General features: G+C 54.4%; 1 protein-coding gene across 1 annotated transcript; it reads right to left on the bottom strand.

Annotated features, from left to right (window-relative positions):
- Window positions 1-1,934: 1,934 nt before the first annotated feature.
- SUSD3 (sushi domain containing 3) lies at window positions 1,935-21,919 on the bottom strand. The gene is made up of 5 exons (XM_045563014.1): window positions 21,797-21,919; window positions 9,602-9,790; window positions 7,648-7,795; window positions 6,459-6,614; window positions 1,935-2,503 (listed from the first exon to the last, which is right to left on the bottom strand). The coding sequence occupies exons 1-5, from the start codon at window positions 21,882-21,884 to the stop codon at window positions 2,287-2,289; spliced, it is 798 nt and encodes a 265-aa protein (XP_045418970.1). The 5' UTR covers window positions 21,885-21,919; the 3' UTR covers window positions 1,935-2,286.
- Window positions 21,920-24,663: the final 2,744 nt, after the last annotated feature.

The raw sequence follows: 24,663 nt of genomic DNA, 5'->3' as shown, positions 1-24,663 counted from the left end.
GACTCTCCACTCAACGGCATCTCACGTGGAGTGAGACCCTCCAGCCAGGGCGCAGACTTTGGTGAGGGGTGTCCAGTGTCCTGCACTGGGCAATGGTTCTGCCCTGCCAGGCCCCATGTCATTTCCCTCCCCTTTAGCCCCTCTGTCCACTGTGGCCCCTCCTTGGGCATCTGGAGACCCATTTCTGTATCTGGGAGCTTCAGCCTTTCACCCCAATTCTTCCGTCCTCTGCTCAAGTAGCCCAGGCTCAGCTGCCTGGGAACAAAACTCCTGTCTCCCCCAAACCTTCACAGGCAGGCCTCTTGGTCGCCCTTAGCTCTGCTGCCTGGCCAGCCCCGCGTGGCAGGGGGTCTATAGGCTCTGCCTGCCTGGCTCCCACCTCACCCCAGTGAGGGTTAGTGTGGTGGGGAAGGCTTGGTGGGGGCTAGAACTTAGAACAGGAGAACCCAGAGCCTTTTGCCTTCTGCGCTGTCCTTGGCCAGAGCTGAGGGCCCGAAAGGAGCTGAGTCGTTTCTGAACCCCATGACGCAAATCAGCATCCTCCTGTATCCAGATCGGAGGCAGCAGGGTGGGCCATGGCACGTGCACTGCTGCCTGGCCCTGGCCTGGCCTGCAGGACCCTCAAGGCACATTGCTGGGGGCACTGCTTTCCACTCCCATCTTAGCTGGGGAGAGTTTGCCCCGGCCTGTCAGGAACCCCAACAGATGAAAGCTGCATGTCCTGGTGAGGGCTGGGCCTGTCTCCTCCCTGCCTCAGTGTCCCCTGCACACCCACTGAGGCCCTGATATACCCCAGAGCTCGACATGAAAACCACCAAGCATACCCTCTGGCCTCACTGTCCCACTCCAGGAATCTATCCAAAGGAAACAGCACCCTGGCACCATGGTGTCTACAAATGTGACAGCCAAAAATGTGGAAACCACCCAGTGTCCCTCACCTGGGATTTGTCACATAAATTGTGGCACATTTGTCAGAAAAATTTTTTTTAGAGATGGGGTCTTGCTTTGTTGCCCAGGCTGGTCTCAAACTCCTGGCCTCAATATTCTAAGTAGCTAGGATTACAGGAGCACACCGTTGCATCCCGCTCTCCGAGCTCATCTTAAACGGAAGCAAACAAGAGGCATGGCAGCAGGTGCAAATGTCTAAAGCCACACCTGCACCGGCGTGTGTATGCACACACAGGTCTGCTGTACAAACCACTCCCTCTGGGAGTGAGGCTGGGAGGGTAAAAGCTGGGGTTACCTTTTATAAAACTGCTTTTACAAATAATTGGGTTACAAGTGATTGTGATGGTTTTAAAGCATATCTGCTAATTCTTCAGTACTTCTCCCACCTACCAGTGGAGTCCAACTCTCCTCCCCTTGATTACAGGGCAGCCTTGACTCCTAATGAATAGACATGGCCTGACTTCAGAGGACAGGACCCAAAAGGCAAAATGGCTTCTGCCTGGAACCCACACTGTGATTCTTACCTTGGAAACCGGCAGCCATGTTGGAGGAAGCCCAGGCCACATGAGGCAGCCTCATGGGGATGTTCTGGCCAAGACCCCATGAGGTCTCTGCTGCAGCAGCAACCCCAGACCTGTGAGTGACCCAGCCTTCGATATGACCACAGTGCTAGCCACCAGCTGGCCACCACCACCATGGGCAACTCTGAGTGAGAACCGCCAGCTGAGCTCCAGCAAGCTCAGCACTGAGAAGTGATGATAATGGACAATTAGAGTTTAATGCTACTATGTTTGAGGTTTTGTTATACAGGTCGAAAATCTGAACAGTGACTTTTCACCTTTGTATTTTTCAGTATTAGAAGTAATTCTTTTGTTTTATTTCACGCCCCTCCCTTGCATCTTTCCAGACAATGGATGCAGAACCCTCAGCGGGTCCTGCTTCGAAGCAGCACATCCTGTGGAGGAAGATGCTGAGGGAGCCATCTGTAGTTGCTGAAAAGAAGTTTATTGTACTATGCAAAACTAGATTTGCTAAAAACATCTCCAAGTCTCCTGAAAGAAACCCTAGCTGGAAGGAGGCTGCAGCCGGTATCTTAACCTCAGCAGCGGTTTCAAGTAAGCCATAACTATAAAAATCACCACAGCTGGGCTCCCCTGGGACAACACCCCCTGCTGGGTCCTCAGCCTTCGGTGTCAGCTTGGCCCCGAGGGGTCCCTACACCTGGAAGCTGATGTCACTGACCAATCTCGAGCTGGACACGTCGAGTTGTAGTTGACTGACTGGTGGGGTCAGCTTGGCCTTCCCAGGGTGGAAGGTGGGCACTGCCGCACTGCCCAGTCACCCTGGGGTGTATGCTGCAGGCTGTCTCGGCATTCCTGCGGCCAGCCCAGGGGCAGGCAGGGTCTGTCCTGGGTTCACTGTGTGCACCACCACCTGGGCTCGAGGTGAGCTGGAGGGGCCGCTGGGGCTCAGAACTCTGGGCCCCGGAGTCCAGGGGTTCTTGTCCGTGCCGTGGGTCGCACTGCCCAGCTCACTGGTGCTCTCGCCGTGGTCTCTGTGGAGAGAGGGGGGATGAGCTGGGGGAAGAGTGGGGACAGGAGTTAACCCCAACTTCACAACTTCCTAGGCAGCCAGGCCTCAGGCCTTCAGTGAACCTGGGGCAGACCACTGCTGAGGGTTGGGGAGCCCCCATTTCCTCCTGTCAGAAGCTGTCCCATACCCTGAAGCACAGAGAGGCCCCTATACCTCCCTCCTGGGCCCTCTCTCCCAGGCCCCGCCACCACCTAGGCCTTAGGGCCCTTACACATACAACCAGGGGGTGGCCCAGGGGCTGGCTGCTTGCCTTCCTAAGGTGTGGGAAGGGGCTTATCTAGAGGGTGCAGGAGCCCAGCTGCCTGGCCAGGCCTGGGGACATCCCAGGCAGAGAAGGGACACTGGGGAGAAGAAGCGCCAGGGAAGGACACCTTCCCTCCTGCCAGGCCCATCCTCTTTGGTGGCCTGGAGCTGGATCACCCACCTTTTATACTTTCGGTACTCGAAACACAAACCAGGCCATTCTTCAGGCTGATCAGACCCTCGCCTGGCCCCTGTCCTCCAGGCTCTGCCCCATCTCTGGCCTCCACACACACTGGCCTCTGCTCCCTGGAGGCTGCCTGACTACTCCATCCTCCAGCCCTTTGCTCACTGCCACCTCCCCTAAGATGCTGTCCCTCTCTTCCCCCAATGCAGGCTCTCTCAGGCTCTTCCCTGTAGGTAGACATCACCTCCGCCAGGGAGCCTTCCCAGATCACTGCTCCCATCCATGCCTAATTCTCAGAAAAACTCTGGGAAGTAGAATGAGTTAAGAAATGATCTATTGTTTCAATGAATAAGGGAATGAATTGATTAATTAATTAGTGGAGAGGAAAGGTAGCTCAGTGGACTCTGGAGCCAGACTTTGGACTCCAAACCCAGGTTCACTCTTACCAGTTGTTCGTGAATCTACACAAGTTTCTTAACTTATCTGGTTCTTCACCTGTAAAATGGGATAAAAGTAGTACCCACTCCCTGAGGTTCAAAGAGTTAATATTTGGAAGAGTCTGGAACAGTGCTTGGCATATTGCCAGTGCTGAGAAACGTTTATGAAACAAAAGCAAGCTCAAGGGGCAAACCTGGCCTTGCTAAAGGCAATTTACCACCTATCCAGGCAGTCTGGGCCTTGCCTGAGGGGTGGGTGGCCCCAGGATCCACTGATGCAGGGGAACCTGCCTCCCTTGTGCAGTGCAGCCCTGGGCGGGAGCACCTTCTCCAAATCCCTCTCAAGCTGGGCTGTGCTCGGGGTCCCCATGTGTGGGAGAACTTGGTGGAGGGTCTCTGCCCCAAGAACCCCATCCTTCCCTGTCACCACCTGCTTCCTGCCTCTTGAGCTGCACCCCCTAGAGCTGACTATCATAGTGGCCCCCCAGCCAGCCCCCTCAGGGCAACTCCCTCCCCCTAGGCTCACCCACTCCCTAGTGGAGGTGAACACAGTTCCCTACACAGGTCTGGCAGACATGTGGACCCAGACAGCACCCCTGGGAGCCCCTCGGCCTCAGGCTCTGGCCAGTGAGGCTCTGGCCTCAGGCTATGGCCAACAGCTGTAGTCTCAGCCACCGTCATCCTGGACACCAAGTTGCCTTGAGTGGCAGGTTCCTTCCCCCATTCCACAGGCGCTTCCCCAGTTGTGACACAGGGTGATCTGGTCACCGGGCTGTCATGGGGATGGGGCATCATGGGGTGGGGGCAACAGACAAGCTTTGACACCAGCCTTGGAAGTCTGACATATTACAAAAACGCATTAGTCAGAACAGCCCCAGCAAAACTAAAAGAAAAAGGGAAAGAGCCTGATACACTTGCAGCCAACTGACAGGTCAGGCTCCCTCCCAGAACATACACAGAGCTCCCGTCTTGTATGAGAAAGACATTAGCAGGTAATTCAGCAGAGAAAACAGAAAATGACTAATACCAGCAGTGCCACTGGTGAGCCAAGGTTCCGAGAAAACATTCCTCCTCAACATTAATCAAAGAAATGCCAACGAAAACTCCCTGTGTAACTTACACCTGCTAAATAAATAAATAAACAGGAAACAAATTGTTAGCACTCAGGGATGACATGGTTGTTGTCAAACTATGAACTAACTTGTACTGGAGCTCCCAGAGAAAGAGTTTTGTAATAAAATATTTAGACTGTTGTCCTAAAAAAAAAAATCCGTTCCTGGGATAGCCCCTAAGATGTGTCTCAAAAGAGAAAAAAAGTACTAAGCACAAAGGCACCGACCACCCTGACTGCTCAGTAATGGACGTTGGAGACTGGGGATGAATCAATGGCCCTAAAGAATGAGACTGCGGCTTCAGACCACGAGCTGAACTGGAAAGTGCTGCTAAGTGAAAAAGGCTCCACGCACTGTTTCAGCCACCGCCTTGATGACCAACGCCCCCTGAAGGACCACACGCAACGTAGGACCACACAGGTCACGACCGCCAGTGCCTCAATTTCCGTGTCTGCACAAGGACGGCAGTACTCACTGAACTCTCCCACGGGGCCTGTGCACACACCTGGACTCAGGTGACCTCAACAGCACGGGGAGGTGGGCACTACTGTGATCTTCACTTTGTAGGCAAGGAAACTGAGGCATGGAGTGGTTACAGTCACACAGCGAAACCACAGGGCCAGGAGCGAGTGTCTGCTGCCTCGGGAGGCTGTGATGGGATGGCCTCAGGAAGCAGCAGGCAGCACCAGGCTCAGGGATGCCGTCTCGGTGCCTGCCCAGACCCCAGGCTCTAAGCCGTTCCCTGCCCAGAGGAACAGGGTTCCCGCAGCAGTGGCCGACCCCAGAGCCAGGCACAGAAAGCACAAGATGGGCCTGGAGCACCTTGTGCGAGCAGGAAGTGCTCAAATGACAACGGGAATGTATCAGAAGGACCCAGGCCACAGCTTGGCAGGGCTCCTGCTGCCAAAGAACAATTGGAACCCACAAAAAGCAGAAATTGTGTAGGGGCGGGGGGTACGGCCACGGCAAGGCTTGGCAGAGCTGGTAACAAGGAGGACAGGAGGCAGGGACAGGAGATCTGTCACTATTTTACTTTTATGTATGTGTAAAATTTCCCAAAATAAAGGAATATCCACAAATTCATACTGATACTAAACAAAACAAAATGGAAAGAAAGGAAAGAAAGAAACCAAAGACCTCATCCTCATTCCTCATGGAAGAAATAGAGTTAGTAAAGTCACCTTTACTGTAACTCCCCAGGTGACAGTGGACCAGTAGGGTCACCCCTGGACAGTGAGGCCAGGGGTCAGAGGTCACTGGGGCAGCAGAGGCCCCTTGCAGGGCCCTTCCCCACACCCTCATGGTGAAGGGATCTGGGGGACTTGTCTCAGCCAAGAGACCCCAATCCGCATGGCCCTCAGGGGCAGCCTGGCCCACATGGGTGATGGGCACACACAGTACCACCCAGCCCCGTGCAAGAAACGCACAGCCAGGCACAGTTGTGCAGAAACACCAGACAGATCCAAATGGGGGTCTCTGTACGAGACCACTGGCCCAGGGTGCTCAGAAGCCGACGCCAGGCAAGCCAGAGAGCCCGGCCCAGTGTAAGGAGCCCAGAGACCTGGCGGCCGAGTACTGCGCATGATCCTGGACCAAGGGTGGGCACGGCCCACGCTGATAAGAACACTGGGAGGGATTCCCTACTCCACAGGCGTGTGCGTTCAGGATTGGATTTCTGGAGTCAGAAAAAGAATGTCCTTGTATTGGTTGGGGGATGGGCGGGGCAGGGCAAGGGGTAAGAGAGAAAGAGAAGGAGGGAGGGAGCTGCCAGGTCTGCGTGGAGTGAGCATGGGTTCCCGGAGGCTTCCACTTCCCTGTAGAGTTGAATTCCCAAGATGCAAAGTCGGGTAGGGGCAGCTGTGAGCACTAGGATGTCACCGTCAGGACCGAGTGCTACGAGGACCACTAGCAAGGCCGGGAGCCAGTCGGGGCCGCACTCACGTGGTGAAGCTGTGGTTGTAGTGTGCCTGGACCGGCTGGCTCCCGGCCTTGCTGCTGCTGCTGCTGCTGCTGCTGTTGAAGCCCTTGAGGCCGAGGTACGAGGCCTGCACCGTCTCCAAGTCCTCGCCTCTCAGCTGGTGCCACAGTTGGGCCGCCCTGGAGGAGAGAGTGGGGTGAGACACTTTGAGCATGCGCACTCGTCCCTGACAGTGGCAGAAACGTGCCCCACGCAGGCCCAGGCAGGGTGGCCAACCTTTGACAGAGCCGGACGGTGGGTATTTTGGGCACTGTAAGCCGTACGGTTTCTCCCGAAGCTAAACTCTGCCATTGCAGCTCAAAAGCAGCCAGATACCAAGAGATGATGAATGTGCTTGTGTTCCAATAAACCTTAACTCACAAAAATAGGCAGTGGAAAGTTCTGGACGGTGCTGATGGTTGTACAACACTATGAATGTACTTAATGCCAACAAACTCTACACTTAAAAGATGATTAAAATAGTAAATTTTATGTTATATACATTTTACCAGAATAAAAAAATATAAACAAAAAACAGAATAAATCACTGTGGAGGAAAAAAACCTGGCAGTGGCCAGACTTAACCTGTGGGCTATAATTAACCAACCCTCCGTCTGTGGTGACAGTGACGCCCCCTGGAGCACTGGGAGGCAACTGCAGCAGCCCTGCATGCCACTAACACAGCAGGATGCATATCACATGTGTGTGCAGGTATAAGAATAACACAACCAGGCCAGGCGCGGTGGCTCACGCCTGTAATCCTAGCATTCTGGGAGGCCAAGGTGGGAGGATTGCTTGAGCTCAGGAGTTCAAGATCAGCCTGAGCAAGAGCAAGACCCCATCTCTACAAAAAATAGAAAATTAGCTGGGCATGGTGGTGTGCCTCTGTAGTCCCACCTACTTGGGAGGCTGAGGCAGGAGATGGCTTGAGGCCAGGAGTTCAGCCTGGGCAACAGATCAAGACTGTCTCTAAGAAAAAACAACTGCTCCAAGAACCCCCAGTCTGGCCTGTGTTCCCCCACAGCTGTGATGCCAATGTGGGCTGGGGGCAGCACTTGGTATGATGATTCTCTTACTAACCAGAGCCGCCCACAGGGGCTCTCAGACACCCGGACAGACAGTGCCCACTCCCGGCAGGACCCTGAGAACCCTGAGGCCATGAGGCCACTGCACCTGTCAGAGCGCCGCTGTTCGCTCCTCTTCATGCACTTGAGGAGGCAGCAGGTGAGGAAGGCCATAGACATGAGCAGGATGATGGCACAGCTCACGATGGAGGCGATCACAGCCACCTTGAAGCCGAAGGTCTCATGTGGCGGTACAGCTGTGCAGGAGACAACTGCCAGCTCCTGGATACAGTTCACTCAGCCCCACCAGGGGTGGGAGCTAGGGGCCTCAGGGGCCAGGGAGTCTAAGAGTGGGGTGGATGGGGTCCAGGAGTAGATGGGGCCTGGCTGGCCCTCAGTGAGTCCCATTCTACGGAGAAGGCAGTGAGACACTAGTGGCTAAGCAAAGGTCTGTGAAAACTGTATTTGGGGATGGGGCTATTAGGGAAGACTCTCCCCAAGGAGGGGGCATGTTTGCTGGGTTTTGCAGGGTGTATAGTTTACAGAGTGGCCAATTGGAGAAGCTCTGATAGGGAGGTCAGCATGAAGGCCTCCCTGGCTCCCACCCACTGGAGCCCTGACGGAGGAATGGAGGAAGGGTGGGCCACAGACAGCAGATGACAGCAGACACAGCACTGAGCAGGACTTGTCCAGTCACGGTCTGAGTTTTCACAATGCCCCAAGCACGGTGGGCGGGATTTTGCCCCAAGCTGGCAAAATCCTTCATGCCAAGCCTTAATGGGATATTCTGTGTACCAAGAATTCTCGGATCACTTTCTACGAAGGAGCAAATTCAACGAAAATGCCTATCTTTGGGGTGAAAGGGCATTTGCCATGTATCACCCTTGTGACCTCAGCTATGTGCTAAGAACTAAGATTCTAAGGGATGTTCTAGGAAAGAAAGGCCCCAGCATTCTAATTCAAGCAACACCTTGTACTCTCCTGACACAATGTCCCCCAGCCCCTACTTCCCCTGCTTCCTAGCTGGACACTGGCCCAGTGTGAAGATGATGCTTCCAAGTGGTCACATGACCACATTCTGTACAAGGACAGATAAGGGGAAGTGACGAAGGACAACCTCTAAGAACCTTCCCTGAGACACTGGGGTGTGCTCTTTCACCCTAGGGACCTCTCGCCACATAACAACTGCCTGGAACGCAGTTTGCGGCCACCGTGGATCATGACATTCAGGCCATATCCAACAAAGCCCTGCCAGAGAAGGGGCCTGGGTCCCACCATCACGAAGTGCCACACAAGCCTGGCTGCCCATCCTGAGGGTCAAAGCTCCATGTGGTTAACCCTACTATTGTGGGTTTTCTGCCTCTTGGAATCTAATCCTAACAGATACTTTCATTCTCGGAGATTCACCCAGCACATTATCATTTTAAAGGCTCTGAGAAGTCCTGCCTTTGCCAAAGGCATAAACCCAGCATTTGCCAAACTCTTTTGACTCTGAGCCCTTTTTATGCACAAATCACAATAACATAACACACAAGGCTTCACTCTGGCAAATAACATGCTGGGCACTCAACAGGTACTATCTCATCGACCCTTTAACACTCTGTACAACAAATATAACCAGAGAACTAGAAAACCACGCCCTCCCCTAGACTGGCAGTCCCAGGGCTGGGCACATCAAGGCCCTCTGTGTCCACAGTACTTTGAATTCTTGGCACACAGAATATCCTATTAAGGCTTGCCATGTGCATGCATGAAAGAAAGAAAGAACAATGAACATAGTTTCCCACTTAACAGATGCCAAAGTGCCAAAGTAACCTCTAGGCAGTGAGGGAGCTCAGGGGCAGAGCCAGGACCAAGGCCTGCTGGTCGGCCTTGAGTCCACACTGCAGACGTGGCGCTGGGGGCCGACGGCCGCTGTGAAGCAAGGAGGCTGCCTGCTTCCCTAAACAGCAGCCCAGTCTGTGTGGGCACCAACACCACCCATGTGATGGGGTTTAGGGCCGCCCTACCACCAACCCCACAGCCGCTGGGCTGTAGGTAGCCCGGGAGGGAGGGGGCCTTACACTTGCACACGGGGGTCCCTGAAGACCACTCGGCGACGCTCCCTTTCCAGACGCAGGTGAGGAGGCCAGACCCCACCATCTGGTGACCGGAGGGACAGTGGAAAAGCAGCACGGTCCCCAGAGAAGTGCCATCGCCACGAAGGACTTGGAAGGTGCCCTTCGGGGGCAGCGGCAGCTGAGCGCACGTGCCTAGGGAGAGAGGCGGGCGGTGAGGCACGTTGGGCTCCCTGGCACAGCACCAGGGAGCAGGCGGGGGCCCTCAAAGGCTGCGGGATGCTCTGGAGAAGGTCACATGGGGCCATCTAGACACTGGGACAAAGCAGAGGTGGATCCCTTCACGAAGCACAATCCTACATGCTCTAAGGATTACCATGTTAAAAAAGAAAAACAAACAAACAACAACAACAAAAAAACCCTAAGTGTTAGAAGACAGTAAAAGCAAATACCCATTATCTAAGCATAGCTCCAAAGACAGAAATCAAGAAAACAAAAGGGGAAGAGATCAACAGATGTGACTGCAATAAAGAGTAAAAAGCAAAAGCGTCTGCAACTGCCTGATAGTTGAAAAACAAACACAAACTCAGATGAAAACAGTTGCCAAAAGATATTTGGAAAACATAAGACAAAGGTTCAATAGCCTTAATTTATGAAGAGGTCTTATACATCAATAAAAGCTGAACATCATTTTTTAAAGAAAATGGACTAGGAACAAGCAAATCACAGGGATATAAATGACCAACAGACATGAAAAAATGCTTATCCACAGGTAATCAAAGAAATGCTAATTCAAATGAGAGCTCATCTTTCCCTCATCGATGCATCAAAGATTAAAAGAAAAAAAGATGACGTGCAAGTCAGCCAGGGCTGGGAAGTGACTCCTTCCAGTCTGGGGTGTAGATCCAAACCTTTCTGGATGGAGTGTGATTTATGTATAAAGGACCTTATGTTGTATATGCACCTGAGGATTTGGCCAAAGGAAATAAAAATCTGCCAAGATTTCTGTACCAGGATGCCCACGTCAGAGTCTTACAGAATAGTGAAAAATTGGACACTACCTATGTCTCCATGAGTAGGGAATGATTTACTAATCAAAGTATATCCAGACAACAGAATGCCATAAAGTAGTTACGACGTTGTCGTTAAATAAGGAAATAGAGAGATGCTTCAGATGCAGCGTAAATCATGAGAATTTTTATAAAATTATAAAATTTATACAATTACAGCAATGACAACAGCTGGGCCTTCTAAGGGACTTGCCGCAAGCTGGACCCTGTTGTTAGTGCGTTACATGCATTAACTCATCACTTGGCCCAGCAACCTTCCCAGGGGGGACTGTCAATATCCCCACTGACAGGTGAGCAAGTTGGGGCAGGGGTCTAATATCACTTCCTGCGGTCGCACAGCTCGTATGTTGCAGGACAGACTCAGAGCCAGGCAAGAAGGCTCCTGTGCCCATTTGGGTCTGGCTTCTCTTCCTTGGCACAGGGCACCAGATGCTTCGTGTGTATCAGCAGCTGGTTTCTTTTCACAGCAGTGAAGCACTCACTGTGTGGATGGGCCTATTTGTTCCCTGCATTTGAGTTGTCTCTGGTATTCAAGGATGCTCAATGAAATTGCTGAGGACATTCTGAAGCCTGTCTCCTGGTGCCCAAGTGTGAGAGGCTCTTCCTCTTGCTTCTCTGGTATTTCCTGGTTTTTGTGCACTGACACCGTAGCACTAGTGCATCAAAGGCAGGGAGCAGGGAGAGCGGGTGGTGCTGGTGCGTGGTGTGTGCAGAGGCAAAGACTGCCCTGAGGCAGCAGCCACAAAGGAGCACCTGTCTCCTTCCGCACAGGCAGGGACCAAGACTCAGAGATAGGGACAATGGTAGGGACAGAGGCCAGGACACACAGAGCCTGGTGGACCCTGTTATTCCACACAGACCCACTATGACCTTCCCCTGTCCTCTGTGTGCTATGTCTCTAGCCAAGACCGTGCCTTGGGTGCCAGGCACAGATGTCCTGCTGCCCACTGAGCCTGAGGTAACCTGGCCAAGCTCCTGAACTCCCCCAACCTGCCTGTCACATGGCTTCCCCATTCTAACTTTAATTTTAATTAGTGATCCTTCCATCCTTCAGTTGCTTGGGCCCCAAACCTCTCTACCCATGACCAGTTCTCTAGCAAACTATGTGGACTCTAATTTCAAAATTATACCAAAGACATCTGCAATACGCTGAATATCATCCCCCAAATTTATTCATGTCCACCCAGGAGCAGCTGCGTGGGCTGGCTGTGTGCCCAGGCAGGGTCTTCATCTGCAGAGCACAGCAGCCCATTTCTTACCCCACATCTAAATTCACCAGCTCATCTAGAGAGGAGACTGGGGCTCAGAGAGGTCAAGCCACCCCCAGCCGTGCTGACCCTGCCCTTCTTAGGGCCCGGGTATTAATGGGGCATCAGCAGAGCCAGGCTTCAGCCCAGGGCCTGCATTCTGCCATCTGGGAAGTGATGAAAGCTAAGGCTGCCAGAGCTCCCTCACCATGGCAGTCACCATGAGGGATGGCATTTCACTGTACTTGGCCAGGTACACTGACCCCCTCCCCAGCAGCACCCAGTGGCCTCCCTGCCCTTGGCCTCTGCCCCACAGAGAACCTGGGGACCTTAAGAAGCTGAGATGCTGAGAGGGAGAGTGTGGAGCCTGGAGTGGCCCTCAGGAGGGGCTGAGGCAGACCCCTGCATGGTCAGGCCATGCTACTTCTGCCCTGAAGACACTTGCTAGCACAGGGTGGGAGGTAGAGGGGGTGTAGGGGGTAGGAAGGGCTTATGGTTTGTGCACTTTGCTGGGAGGGATGAGGAGGCATTGACTCTGGATCAGCACAAACAACACTGGGTGCCTAATAGGTGCTGTACTGTGTTATTGCCCTATGAGGAGAGTGGGCTATCCCCACCTTACTGATGGGGAAACTGAGGCACAGCAAGGCTCAATGACAGGCCCAAGGTCACTCTGTGGGAAGATGGTAGGGATGGAATTGAGGCCCAGCACACTGTCTGGAGCCCCACCTGATGGCTAAGCCCAGGGGGATAACCTGCCCTGTCCCAGCTCATCCTAGGTGGTGTCAACCCCAGTTCCCATCCCTGGAGGTCTCTGCCTCCAGTATCCTTTCTCCCCACCCCAGAGTTGCAGTTGGGGATGTGACTCCCATTAAAAACTATATTTTCCAGCCTGCCCTGAAGCTCAGAGCAGCCATGTGATTGAGCCTAACCAATGGGATATCAGCGTGCAGTGGGGAGCAGCCATGTGACTAAATGGGGCCAATGGGATGTGAGCACAGGTGCCATGCCACTTGTGTGATGGGGAGCAAAGATGGTAGATGTGTGAAAGGGTGGACCAACCCCTCGGATCCTAACAAGAGACAGAAATAAACTCCAGCTGGAGTTAAACCACCACTTCTTTTTTAATGGATTTGTTAAGTAGACTGACTCAACCCTGATACAAAGCTTCAGTCAACATGTCTCAGCCCAGTGCCCTATTTAGCACTTTGGACCCTGCCTGGCCCACCCAGGTCTCCAAGGCAACAATAACAAAAGGAGAAATGTCAGTGACAATACTTAAGGAAGAAAGAATAACACCCAGACCTTACTCTGTGCTGGGCGCTGTGCTGGGCCTTCAGTAGCTGTGGGGGACTAGCACAGAAAGGAGCACATGGACTCCAGCCTGCGGGGCTCCTCCTCCACCTCCCCCACACACAGATGGGGACCCGGGCAAGGGAGCCTCCGCCAGCCTTGAAGTCAGCACAGCTGTTGTGAGGAGGAAAGGAGGTGAAATGCTGAGGCATCTGGGAGGTGCCTGGTACACACCCAGGCAGGAGCCATGGGGATCCTTGAATGAACTGCCACCCTCATTTTCCAGCTCCAGAAATCAAGGCTCAGGGACACAGTCAGCTGGTGGTTCAGCCAGGGTCAGTCTTGGCCACCTGGCTCTTCATCCCCTGGTCGCCCCATCCTGTCTGCTCCTTCAGTATCTGGGGAAGGCCAGCCTCTTGCCTCGGCAGGACTATTCTGACTGCTCCCTGTCTGCAGATCTTCATTATCAGCACTACTATTAACAATAATGATGCATACTTGCATAGAACATTTTGTTCAAGAAGCACCACACATTCCTCACCTCATGCAACACTCATAACAATTCCAAGAGGACAGCAGGGAAGAAATCATTATTATTACAGATGAGGAAACCAAGGCTCAGAGAGGTGGGCTGACCTGCCCAAATGCCCACTGGTAGAGAGGGGGGAGGTGGCACAGGACTCACTGTTTTTCTTTTCTAATTTACCCATTTTTTGCTGTGATTTTTGTAATTATCTCATTAATATATAAATGCTGTTTATATGGAAAAGATACTAACCCTCTGTTACACGTGCATGGCAAATATCTACCCCCTATTTCTTGTTCTGGTATTACATTGGGAATCTTAAACACTGAATATTCATATGCAAAAGAATGAATTGCAATCCCTACCTCACACCATATACAAATATTAACTTAAAATGAATCAAAGACCTAAATGTAAGAGGTAAAACTATAAAATACTTAGAAGAAAACAGGGGTAAATCTTTGTGATCTTAGGCAATGGTTTCTCAGATATGACCCCAAAGACAATAATAGAAAAAAAACCATGACCTCATCAAAATTAAAAACATTTGTGCTTCAAAGGACACAATAAAGTGAAAAGACAACCTACAGATAGGGAGAAAATACTTGCAAATCCTGTATCTGATAAGAGACATGTATCTAGAATGTATGAAGAATTATTACAACTCAATTATAAAAAGAACACCAAATTTTAAAATGGGCAAAGGATCTGAACAGGCATTTCTCTTAAAAAGATATACTAATAGGGTCCAATAAGCACGTGAAAAGATTCTCAACATCATTAACTTCAGGGAAATGAAAACAAAAACTACAATGAGGTACCATTTCATCTCCACCAAGCTGGCTATTCATCAAAAAGAGAGGTAACAAGTGTTAGGAAGAATGTGGAGAAACTGGAACCTCATATGCTGCTGGTGGGAACACAAATTGGTGCAGTGGCTTTGGAAAATGGTCTGGTGGTTTCTCAGACAGTTAAACACAGAATTACCATATGATCCAGTAACTCCACCTGTGGGTAAACCTCCAAGACAAATGAAAATACATGCCCACACAAAAACATATACAAATGTTAACAGCATTATTCACAATAGCCCCAAAGTTGAAACACACAAATGTCAACTGATAAATGGATAAACAAAATGTGGTTCATCCACACAAGGGAATACTATTCAGTCATAAAAAGGAATGAAGTACTGACACATGCTATGACAGGAATAAAACTTGAAAACATTATGCTAAGTGAAGGAAGTCAGACAAAAAGTCACATATTGTATGATTCCATTTATGTGAAATGTCCAGAATAGGCAAATCTGGAGAGAGATAAAGTAGAGTAATAGTTGTCAGAACCTGCGGGGAGGGGAGAGTTAGGAGGTGGCTGCTAAGGGGTCTGGTGTCTTCTTTTAGGGTGATGAAGCTATTCTAAAATTGACTGGAGTGATAGTGGCACGTTTCTGTGAATGTGCTAAAAGCTACAGAGTTGTACATTTTAAATGGATGAATTTTATGGTATGTAAGTCATAGTTCAACAAAGCTGCTAAAAAAATCAAGGGGAAAATATTTATGTCAGCTAAAGAAATACACATTTAAAACCTAAGATATTCTCTTTTTTGGTCTCATATCTTGGTCAGGATTAAAAAGACCAGCCTACCAAGTTGGTGAGGGTGTGGGGGGAGGGGTGCACAGCTCCTGGGAATGGTGTACAGAATGGGGAGGGCTTTCCTCTAGGCAGAGCCCCCCAGGGGTGCTCAGATGACAACAGCTGGCATGGAGTACCCCTCTGTTCTTGGCACAGCTCCAAACCCTTGGTCTGGGCTATTTCCTGTAACCCTGGGCTGACCCTCACTGGCCTTGGGTCACCCAGCTCCCAGTGGTACAGCTAGGATTCGAACTCTGACTAGAGTCTGGGCCCTGCATGAACTACCATGTTCTGTAGCCACAGACATCAGTGCAGGAATGAGCACATGAATGAATGTGTGAGCAAGTGCATGGAGGACTGGCAGCCTGGCCTCACAGACAAGATCTGCGATCAGTGCCACCCCAGCGACAGGAACCCCTTTGGTTTTCCAGGATCCTGGGATCTGGATATGCACTGTCCTTCTGGCCAGGGAGGTGGACATGGGATTTTGGAGCCATGGCAGATACAGGGCAGCCATGGGCCAGCCACATGGTCCCTTCCCCAGGGCCTCCAGGCAGCCGACACTTCCCAGTCCTCAATTTAGAGCTGCAACTTCTGCATTTTTCAGCTCCCCGGCCCACTGTGGCCCTGGAGAGGAGGCCCCACCAGCCGGAGTTTGGGGAGCAGCCAGGGAGGGGGAAGGGCGGTCGGGGAGGGCGATTCTGCCCAGCACCCACAACAGCGCCTGGCTATCTGTCTGCCCAATGAGAGGGCAAGTGGATGAGCTTGAATTCATTCTTTAGAAATAAAACTAGAACTTCATCACAAAACTAAGATGCCTAGAGGGGCAGACCAAGGGATGGGGACATGTGACAAAGCAGTCAAGGAAAGATGTTAAGGAATTGAGCTGGTGGGTGTACAGTCATAAAATCCTTTCAACTCTGTTGCAGGTTTGAAAGAAATGAAAACGCAAGGGGAAACCTTGAGCATTCGTGCTGCTGACATCTGACTGACCCCCTGGGTACATCCGCTCCCCGCCCAGAGCCCGGGAAGTAGGTGGTGTGGGCGCTCGCTCTTCCACCCGAGCCTGCGTGCGGCAGCAGGAGCATGGGCTCCGTCCAGCAAGACGGACGTGACCGACGAGGCCGCCGAGCATGTGAGGCAGCCGGGCCCAGCTCTGGAGCCAGAGGACCTGGGTTCAAGGGTCAGCCCGGCCTTACCAGTGGGGTGACACGGGTCACTTCTCCACCCTGAGCTTGTGTCCCCACCTACAAATACCACACTGTGCAAAGTGGGACTGAATAAGATGTCTATGGCTCTAGCAAGGAAACCACCACTGCTGACTTCCTCTAAGTGTGTCTTAGAAAGAGCACCCCCACCCATGTTGTGTGGATGGTGGGGAGAAGGCGGGGTACTGAGAAGACCCGTGGCGAGTCGCGGTTCACGGTTCACACTTTGTCAACAGCCACATCCTGTGCCCTCTGCCGCAAGGTTTGGCTACGGCCAGGGCTCTCCGCCCCAGACGGCAACTGCAGGTGGCGTACTACGCTTCACAGCGACCGCGTCAACACCGGGGCGGCAGACGGGGTTGGGGGGCGCAAAACCCCTCCCCAAGATCCCCAGAGCCTCTCCTGCCTTATTAAGCCTCATAAACATGGGGGATGAAGGTCACAAGAAGTCACCACCCACAACCAAAGAAAGGAGACTAGCCAGCGATGTAGTATAATACTGACCTGTAAGAAGCCCAGAGTGTACTGTCAAATTAAAAACATAAATAAAAGTAGAAAACAATTTGGAGTGCAAGCTCAGTAAAACTGATGTTGGCCCCATAACTGTACATGGGCAAGGGAGGGTGTGCAGAGAAGGCTGGTGCCTGGTGGGGGCTGGGGAGAGGCTCTAAATGCAGTCCTGGCATCAACCCTTCACTTCGAACCAGCCAACCAGGGGGTCCCATGCCCTGGGTCTTAACGTTAAGTGTTCTGTTGGAATGGTCTTCCTTTAAAAATAAAATGGAAGAGCCTGAGGGAAGTAACTGCAGTAGGAAGGAAGGGGGAGGGACGAGCCCTCGCTCAAGGCTCGCAGCCCTGGCCTGCCTCCTTGTCCTATCTCAGGGAACCTTCTGCCGCCCTGCGTGGGCGACAGGCCCCTCCTGGTCCAGTCCGTCAGCCGGGGAGGCACGAGGAGGCAGAGTCACCTGCTAGAGGCCACAGGAAGAGAAGCCACTGGCAGGGAATGCCCCTCTTATGCCCTCCCCCAGTAGGGTGGGTAGGCTTCCTGGGGGGCCAACCAGGGGTTCTTGGGGTCTGCTCCTGGCACAACCACTTCCCAGCAGCAGATCCTTGCCTAGCTCAGCCTCAACTTCCCGGACTGCAAAACGGATGACCTGCCCTTCTAGGGTCACAGGAGGAGCGGGACCACCCTTTGGAGACTGTGGAGCAGGGGAAGGATCACCCCTAGGCCAGGGCTTTAACTAAGCCACATCCTGAGCACCCCAGGATGTGAGCACCCCAATCTGCAAGGTCCATGGAACCCAGGGAACCTTCACCCCTCAGGTCTCCATCCCCCCAGTCCAAGCACCCAAGGAACCTTCACCCCCACCCTCCAATGGGGTCTCCTGCACTCCCTCCCCGGGCCTGGAAGGCCAGCAAACACTTCCTCTGGGCTGGGCGCATTTTCCAGATGAGGAAACTGAGGCCCGGAGACCTGCCCAAGGCCCCTGGGTATACAATGGCAGTGCCAAGTGTAGGAGCCTGACTTCTGCCCCTTCAGGGTAACCCTTTCCATAGGACTCTCGGCAAATTAGCAGCCAGGATAGGGTGGACGGGCAGGCAGGCAGTGTCGTGCCAGGAGTTGTGGTTTATGATGCCTCTAACAGTACCCTCAAAATCACCAAGGCATGGTGGAGGGGGCTGGTGGACTCCATCGCCCATGTCCCTAACCACCGCACAACTGAGTCCCACTCACGCAGAGAGAGGCCTTGAATCCCAGCCTGGAGATCCACAGCCATCCCTCATTGACACCCCTCACCCCAGCCTGGAGTCCGGCAGCCACCTCTCACTACCTCCTGACAGCTCCTCCCCATGCTTGGGGCCTGAGAGGCACCTGTCCCAACTCCCCTTAAAACTCTCAGGAGCTCCCAACGGCCCTCAGACACCCCTCCTGGCCTGGCCCCTGCAGAGGATGCCCCCAGCGGTCCCTGAAGACACCCCACATTCCCTAAAGCTGGAGGCAGAGGCCTTTCCTCCCTGGACTCTGGCCCTGCCTGGCCACAGGCCCCCTAGGGACACTGGACACTGCCTGTTCTCCAGCCCTGCTCTGGGGCACTTCTTACTCACCACCCTTTAGACCCCCTTTTTTCACTACATGCAAATAAATTTTAAACAAGAAGGAAAACAGAAAATGTATTTGATACAAACAAAATACAAAATAAAAACACACAGGGCCCAGCCTTGCCCTCCCGTGGCTCAGTGGACGGTGGTGAGGATGCCATGTGGCCCTCAGCCCACCTGCCAGCCCTGTACCCCCACCTTACACCTCTGTGCGGCTCCGCTGCCTCAGTCTCTCACTGAGAGCCGCAGGCCTGATCTGGTTGGGTCGCCATCCTCCCAGCCCCTGCAGCCAGCTGGGAGTCTGCGAACAATCCTTGCTTGTTAATCTTTTATCTGAAACCTTGGACCACAGGCCGGCCCCTTCTGTCCTCCTTCCTGGCACCCACACGGCCACTACACCCTGACCTTGCCTGCTGTGGGACAAGGTAAATAAGTTCCCTTTTATGCTGGCGGAGGCTGTGGGAGAGAGGGCACCGGGAGTGGGAGAGGCAGGCTGCTAGACCCAGCCTCCCCTAGACTTGGTGACCAGGCCTTATCCCCACCTGCCCGTGAATCCGTGACCTTGCTCTGGGTCTCAGTTTCCCCAAACGCAACATGGGAAATTTCAGGAGAGATTTCTCAGAGAGTTCAAAGGGTGACTTGTGCACATACAGCTGCTCTGAGAGCAAGCCCCCGAAGACCCTGGCCCGCAGCCCTGCCCTCGCTGAGCGCATCTCCCCATGGAGGGAGTGCACAGGCTTCAGAGCCGCTGCAGCCCTGGGTCTCCCGGCTGAGCAGCAGGTCAGCCTCACGCCGCGGAAGGCACACTCTCCTCTAGAACAGGTCTGGTTCATTTCTAGGAAAAGTGTGCTCCCCAAATCCCCGGCGGGGAAAACTGAGGGTCCAGGAACCTATGCTTCTTATCCAGCAGCTCTGCCAGCACCCTGGCAGGAGGCCACTGTAAGGCATCAAGGGGCACATGAGCACATGTGTTCTCACTGGGCCTCAGTTTCTCCTCTGTAAAATGGGCACAGCCCAGCTCGGAGGCACAGCTTCAGGGGTGAGACCAAGAAGATGCCCATGCAGTAGGCCTTCACCTAGCCATGTGGCCTCCTGCCGTCCCCCTTTCCAGGCCCTTCCTCCAAGGTCCCTTCTGGGGACTTTGGGGGGGCGAGGTCACCTCCAGCCACTGGAACCCTGCATTCCTGGACAATCTCCCAGATCAGGGAGTGCTGGAGCTGCCCTGGGAGCAGGGCCAGGGGCCAGCCATGCAACAAACTATGAACTCCTGCTGAGCCAGCCTCCCCCACCCCAGCCCCTCACCCAGGGAAATGAGGGAAGACCGACCCTCTGGATGCCGCGTCCGTCTGGACTACTCCACTATTCATGTCTACTCCAGGAAGACCAGTGGTGATGGCCCCATTTTACGGATTGTGGGGAAAACACACACCCCAGTGCTGTGTTTTAGACAGTGCCAACGGTCTCCAAAGGCTCCCAGCCCGATCCCTTCGCTTCACGGTGCAAGAGCCTGAGGGTCCAGGGCCAGGGGGGTGATGGAGTACAGATGATGGCATCACCCCTGCAGCAGAACAAGGACCCTCCCTGGCTCCACCTGGCCTATCCACAGCCTGGGGGAAGGTATACAGTGCTCACGACTTAACACACAAGGAAACTGAGGCAGAGAGCTGGAGAGACTCACCCTAGGTCAAAGGGGGGATTCTAACCCCAAAGTCCAACCAGGAGCCCAGTGCCTGGGAAATGTTGGGGTCTGAAAGGGGATTGAGCTGCAGCTAGTCAGAGGCAGGGGCAGAGGCACAAATAGGAGCACAGGGTGCTGGATGCAGGGACCACCCCTCACCCCCACCCCTCAGAGATTCCTAGCAAACAGCCTTTTGTATGCAGATATGCCAGAGCCTCCTACCGCACTACCTTGGGCACTACCTTGGGCCAGCCCGGCTACCTCTCCTACAAGGGGCCCTGGACACGCACTCCCCTAGGCTGTTGTGCCAGTAGGAGAGGGTCCCAGGCAGTACCAGGCCCTGGGCAGGCCCCCCTCAAACACAGAAGAAAAGTGCTCCTCACCCCAGCATTGAATAAGGGACCCTGAGCATTAGGCTTCCTGGGGGAGTCAAAATAAACCAAGCCAACCAGGGCCAGGGACAAGTCTCAGCTCCCACATTGCTGAGTTGCACACCTCTGCTGGGTGACAACTTCCTGTGCCCCAGTTTCCCCATCTGTGAGAGGGAGCCAGGCTGGCCAGTTCCCTCCACTCCAGGCCTCAGCTTCCTCCTGTGCAAAGAGCCTAAACCCAGCGCTGCCTGAAACACCCGGGCCCCTCAGGCCTAACCTTACTAGGCAGGGGCCACAGAGTGAGCTTCTGGGACATCTGAAATACAGAGTTTCGGTTTGGTTCTGTTTCTAAAAGGGTTAGACGTTGGAAGCATTCATGGAGCAAAGCCGGCATTTAAACCCCAGTGCCTGCACTGAAGGTGAAAGTTCTTTAGGCACGTTCTTTAAATCAAACGATTAAAAGTAAAATAAAACCCAGCCTTCCTTCCTTTCGGAGACCTCTGAGCCTTGGAAAGCTGAGGCCGGTCCCAGGTCTGGCTGCCAGGCGACCTGGGGCAGCCACTGCCCTCTTGCAGGCTCAGTTTCTCCATCTGCAAAGTGGGGCTACAGTGGTTACCAGGGAACCCTGAAGGAGACACCTCTCTCTGGAGCAGAGAGAGCGCCCAGCTCTCCCCTTCCGCTCCCGAGGCTGCGTGCCCCGCCAGGTGAGGCCAGTTCCGACTTCCCCAGGCGCGGAAGAGGGGCGCGACTGGGGCCTGGGGCCCGGTGCCCGCCGCGCGGAGAGGCGTGGCCGCCGCACGGTCCTTAGTCTCCCCAGACTGCGGCGGGGCGACCACCCGGGAAGGGGCGCGCCGTCCCTGGGCTGACGGCTGCAAGTCACCGCCTGGTTTCCGACTGCTCGCCGCCGAGCTTCGGCTCCATCCGGACGCCCGCTGGGCCGGCGGAGAGTTGAAGAGGTTCGCCCTAGGGGTCCCCGGCTGTGACCCCCAGCCCCTGCTCCCCAGCGCCTCGGCTTCCCTGTCTGTGAAATGGGCGCAGAACCCCGTACGCGGCCCCGTGGCCCCAGCCCTCACCTGTGCGGTTGCCCGGGGCAGACGTGGTGCCCCCGGCCCGCCCCCGGGGCCTCGCCTTGCCGCGCAGGGTCGCTGCCGCCCCGCGCATCCTGCGCGCTCCGCGGCGCCTGGCTGAGCCTACCCCGGACCGCTAGCGGGGCCGGCGGGAGGGGGCGGGGCCGGCGGGGCCACGCCCTCCACGGGGCGGGGCGGGCACCGACCAGGCCCCGCCCGCCCCTTGGGCCGAGCTCTGGGGGCGGCTCCTGGGGATACCAAACCCCGAGGGGGCGAAGTCGGCCAAGCGAGAAGTGACACTCCTCCAGGGCCTTGCAGGCGCGGTTACCTCTGTCCCACACCTTTTCCCTCCGGATCCTTACCTGGCTCCTCCCGCCCAGTTCTCACCTTCACTCCTAGTGTGGTTTTCCGAGTGCTTCCATGTATTTCTTTTCTGAGTAGCGTTTTGCGTTCTAGAGTACACAATTCAGCAGGTACCAAAGGGCGAAGGGCAAAAACCCTCCGCCCCCGCCCCCCGACACACCCCATCGCCCCCACCGTGTCCCACGTGGACCCAGCCCTCTGTCCCATGTCTCACTGTGAGCCGGGCCTGCTGAGGCTCCCTCAGGTGAGTACCCGTACAGTAGGTTCTTCCTGAGGGGCCCCTGGCTGGTGGGAGCAAGACTCAACCCCCTGGGCTCTGGCTCCAGGGCCCACACACACCTGGGGACCCGCCTTCCCCTGGCTTGCCCCCCCCCCACACCCTGCTCCACGTGCAGCAGCCCCTGGGTGGGCCCCAGTGGGCCTAGAGCTGTAGCCTAGCCCCTTTCTCTTCCTCTGATCCCACTCAGCCCAGGCGTAGCCCCCTGCCCAGGCAACCACCAAGGGGGGATGTGGTCTTGGGCCACCGACACCCAGGAGCTGGGGCTGCTCTAGAAAAGCCTTCTAAGCAGATGAGATTTGAGCTGAGATCTACCTCTACAGAGCTGGGGGAAGCATTCCTAGCACAGAGAACAGCAGATGCAAAGGCCCTGAGGTGGGAATGTGTTCGGTAGTTTCAGGGACAGCCAGAAGGCTGGTATAGCTGGCTGAGGCAAGCCTCAGGGAGCCTGGGAAGCTGGCCCAGGCAGGCAGGGCTCTGGAGGGCCTGGAAGGTGACAGTGAAGAGCAGGGATGTTCTGGGGGACCATGGAGCAGGATTCTGGCAGGACAGCCCCTTCCCACCTCTGCTTTCTGAGCCCCTAGAAGCTCGAGTTCCATATATGTAAGGGCGTCCCCTTTCCCTGTCAGGGTTGGTTTTACCCAATGATATCTTGCTCCCACTTTGACTTGTGGCCCACATACGGTGGCTTTCTTCAATTACCTTGATTCTGAATCAGCATGTGTGTCCTCTGCCATGTCAGGAAGGGCAGAACCATCCAAGGGCCCACTGTGACCCCAGCCCCCTCCAGACCACCTTCTGGGACCCTAGAATTACCTGCCAAATGGCCCCACGCTCACCTCTCCAGCCTGTGTGACCCCCTCTCTGGGTTTGCTCCCCCACCCCCCTGCACTGCAGGCTGGAGGGCAGCTGCCTACAGGCTCATGGACAGGGCTGGGAGGGAAGGCCTGGGGCAGCCCTCCAATTGCTGGGTGGAGCTGGGTGGGGGATGGAAAACACAGGGCTGCCTGTGGCTCCCCACACCACCTTGCTGGGGCTCAAAAATACTAAACAGCTGGCCACTTAGGGTGAGTGTGTTTCCTAGGGCTGCGTCACAAAGTACCGTAGACTGGGTGCCTTAGGACAACAGAAATTTGTCTCACAGTTCAGGAGGCCAAAAGTCTGAGATCAGGGTGGTGGCAGGGCTGTGCTACCTTCAGAGGCTCTTGGGGAGCGTCCTTTCCAGCCTCTTCCGGCTCTGGTAGTCCCTTGGCCCATGGCAGCTTACCTGCGACCTTCACACAACACCCTCCATGTGTGCGTGTCTCTCTGTGTCCAAATCTCTTCTTATAAGAACACCAGTTGCATTAGATTAGGGCACATCCTAATGCCCTCATCTTAACTTCATTAAGACCCTGTAAAGGGTCTGTAAAGACCTAGAAACACCTTGTCTCTGAATAAGGTCACATTCTGACGTGCTGAGTTAGGATTTGGGGAGACAGTTCAGCTCCTGACAGGTGGTATCAAGGAGGCCAGGGCATGTTTTCCTGAGCCTGTAGCTTGGCTTACACATTGTGAATATTCAAGCATGTGGTGCTGGGCCTCCATTTGTACTGTTAGGGGACCTAGGGAGTCACCTGAGGACCTTTTTCATGTTCTACAGAAAACTGTACACCTTTTTGTGCCTCAGAACACTCACTTGCTGCCAAAGCCATCTTCAGAAGCAGCAGGAAGGATCTGGGGTTCATTCTGGAGGTGGACCTATGGCAGGGTTGGGCAACCTTGCACTGAGGCTTAGTGTTCTCATCTAAAGCATGGAGATGGCCCTGCCACCCTCCCAAGGCTAGCGAGAGACTGTGATGCGCTCAGGATGGAGCAGTGGCCTCCAAGCTGGACGACTGGCAAGGCTCCCACCAGCATTTGGCCTTGGCCCACCCACCTGGCTCTCCCAGCTGCCGGGGTTCCCAGTTCCCAGACTCTCCATGTCTAGGTGCAGACTGGGGACAGACCTTGCACTATACCTGCCTGGGTGTCTCCTTACCCTCCAGGTCTCAGCCTCCTCCAGGGAGCCCAGCAGAGCCATTCCGTGCTGCCTGTCCACAATGCCCACTCAGCCTGTGTCACATCTGTGAAATGGAGGGGACATGGCTGCCCTGGAGTAGGCAGGGGAGACTGGGAGGGACAGGTGGGCTGAGTGCACAGGAGGCCGGGAAAAGGAAGCACAATCTTGCACAGACACCTGAAGAGCTGGCTG

The sequence above is a fragment of the Lemur catta genome, chromosome 10 (assembly GCF_020740605.2).
Source record: "Lemur catta isolate mLemCat1 chromosome 10, mLemCat1.pri, whole genome shotgun sequence".
NCBI lineage: Eukaryota > Metazoa > Chordata > Mammalia > Primates > Lemuridae > Lemur > Lemur catta.
The sequence above is the reverse complement of the archived record's forward strand: the minus strand, read 5'-3'. Positions and strand labels throughout refer to the sequence as shown.

Bases quoted from the DNA above. Each gene is read 5' to 3' on its own strand.
- SUSD3 (XM_045563014.1), bottom strand. From the start codon at position 21,884: ATGCGCGGGGCGGCAGCGACCCTGCGCGGCAAGGCGAGGCCCCGGGGG. The intron at 9,791-21,796 runs GTGAGGGCTGGG...CTCTCTCCCTAG, and splicing joins TGCCCCGGGCAACCGCACAG to GCACGTGCGCTCAGCTGCCG. The intron at 7,796-9,601 runs GTAAGGCCCCCT...TCTCCTGCACAG, and splicing joins AGGGACCCCCGTGTGCAAGT to CTGTACCGCCACATGAGACC.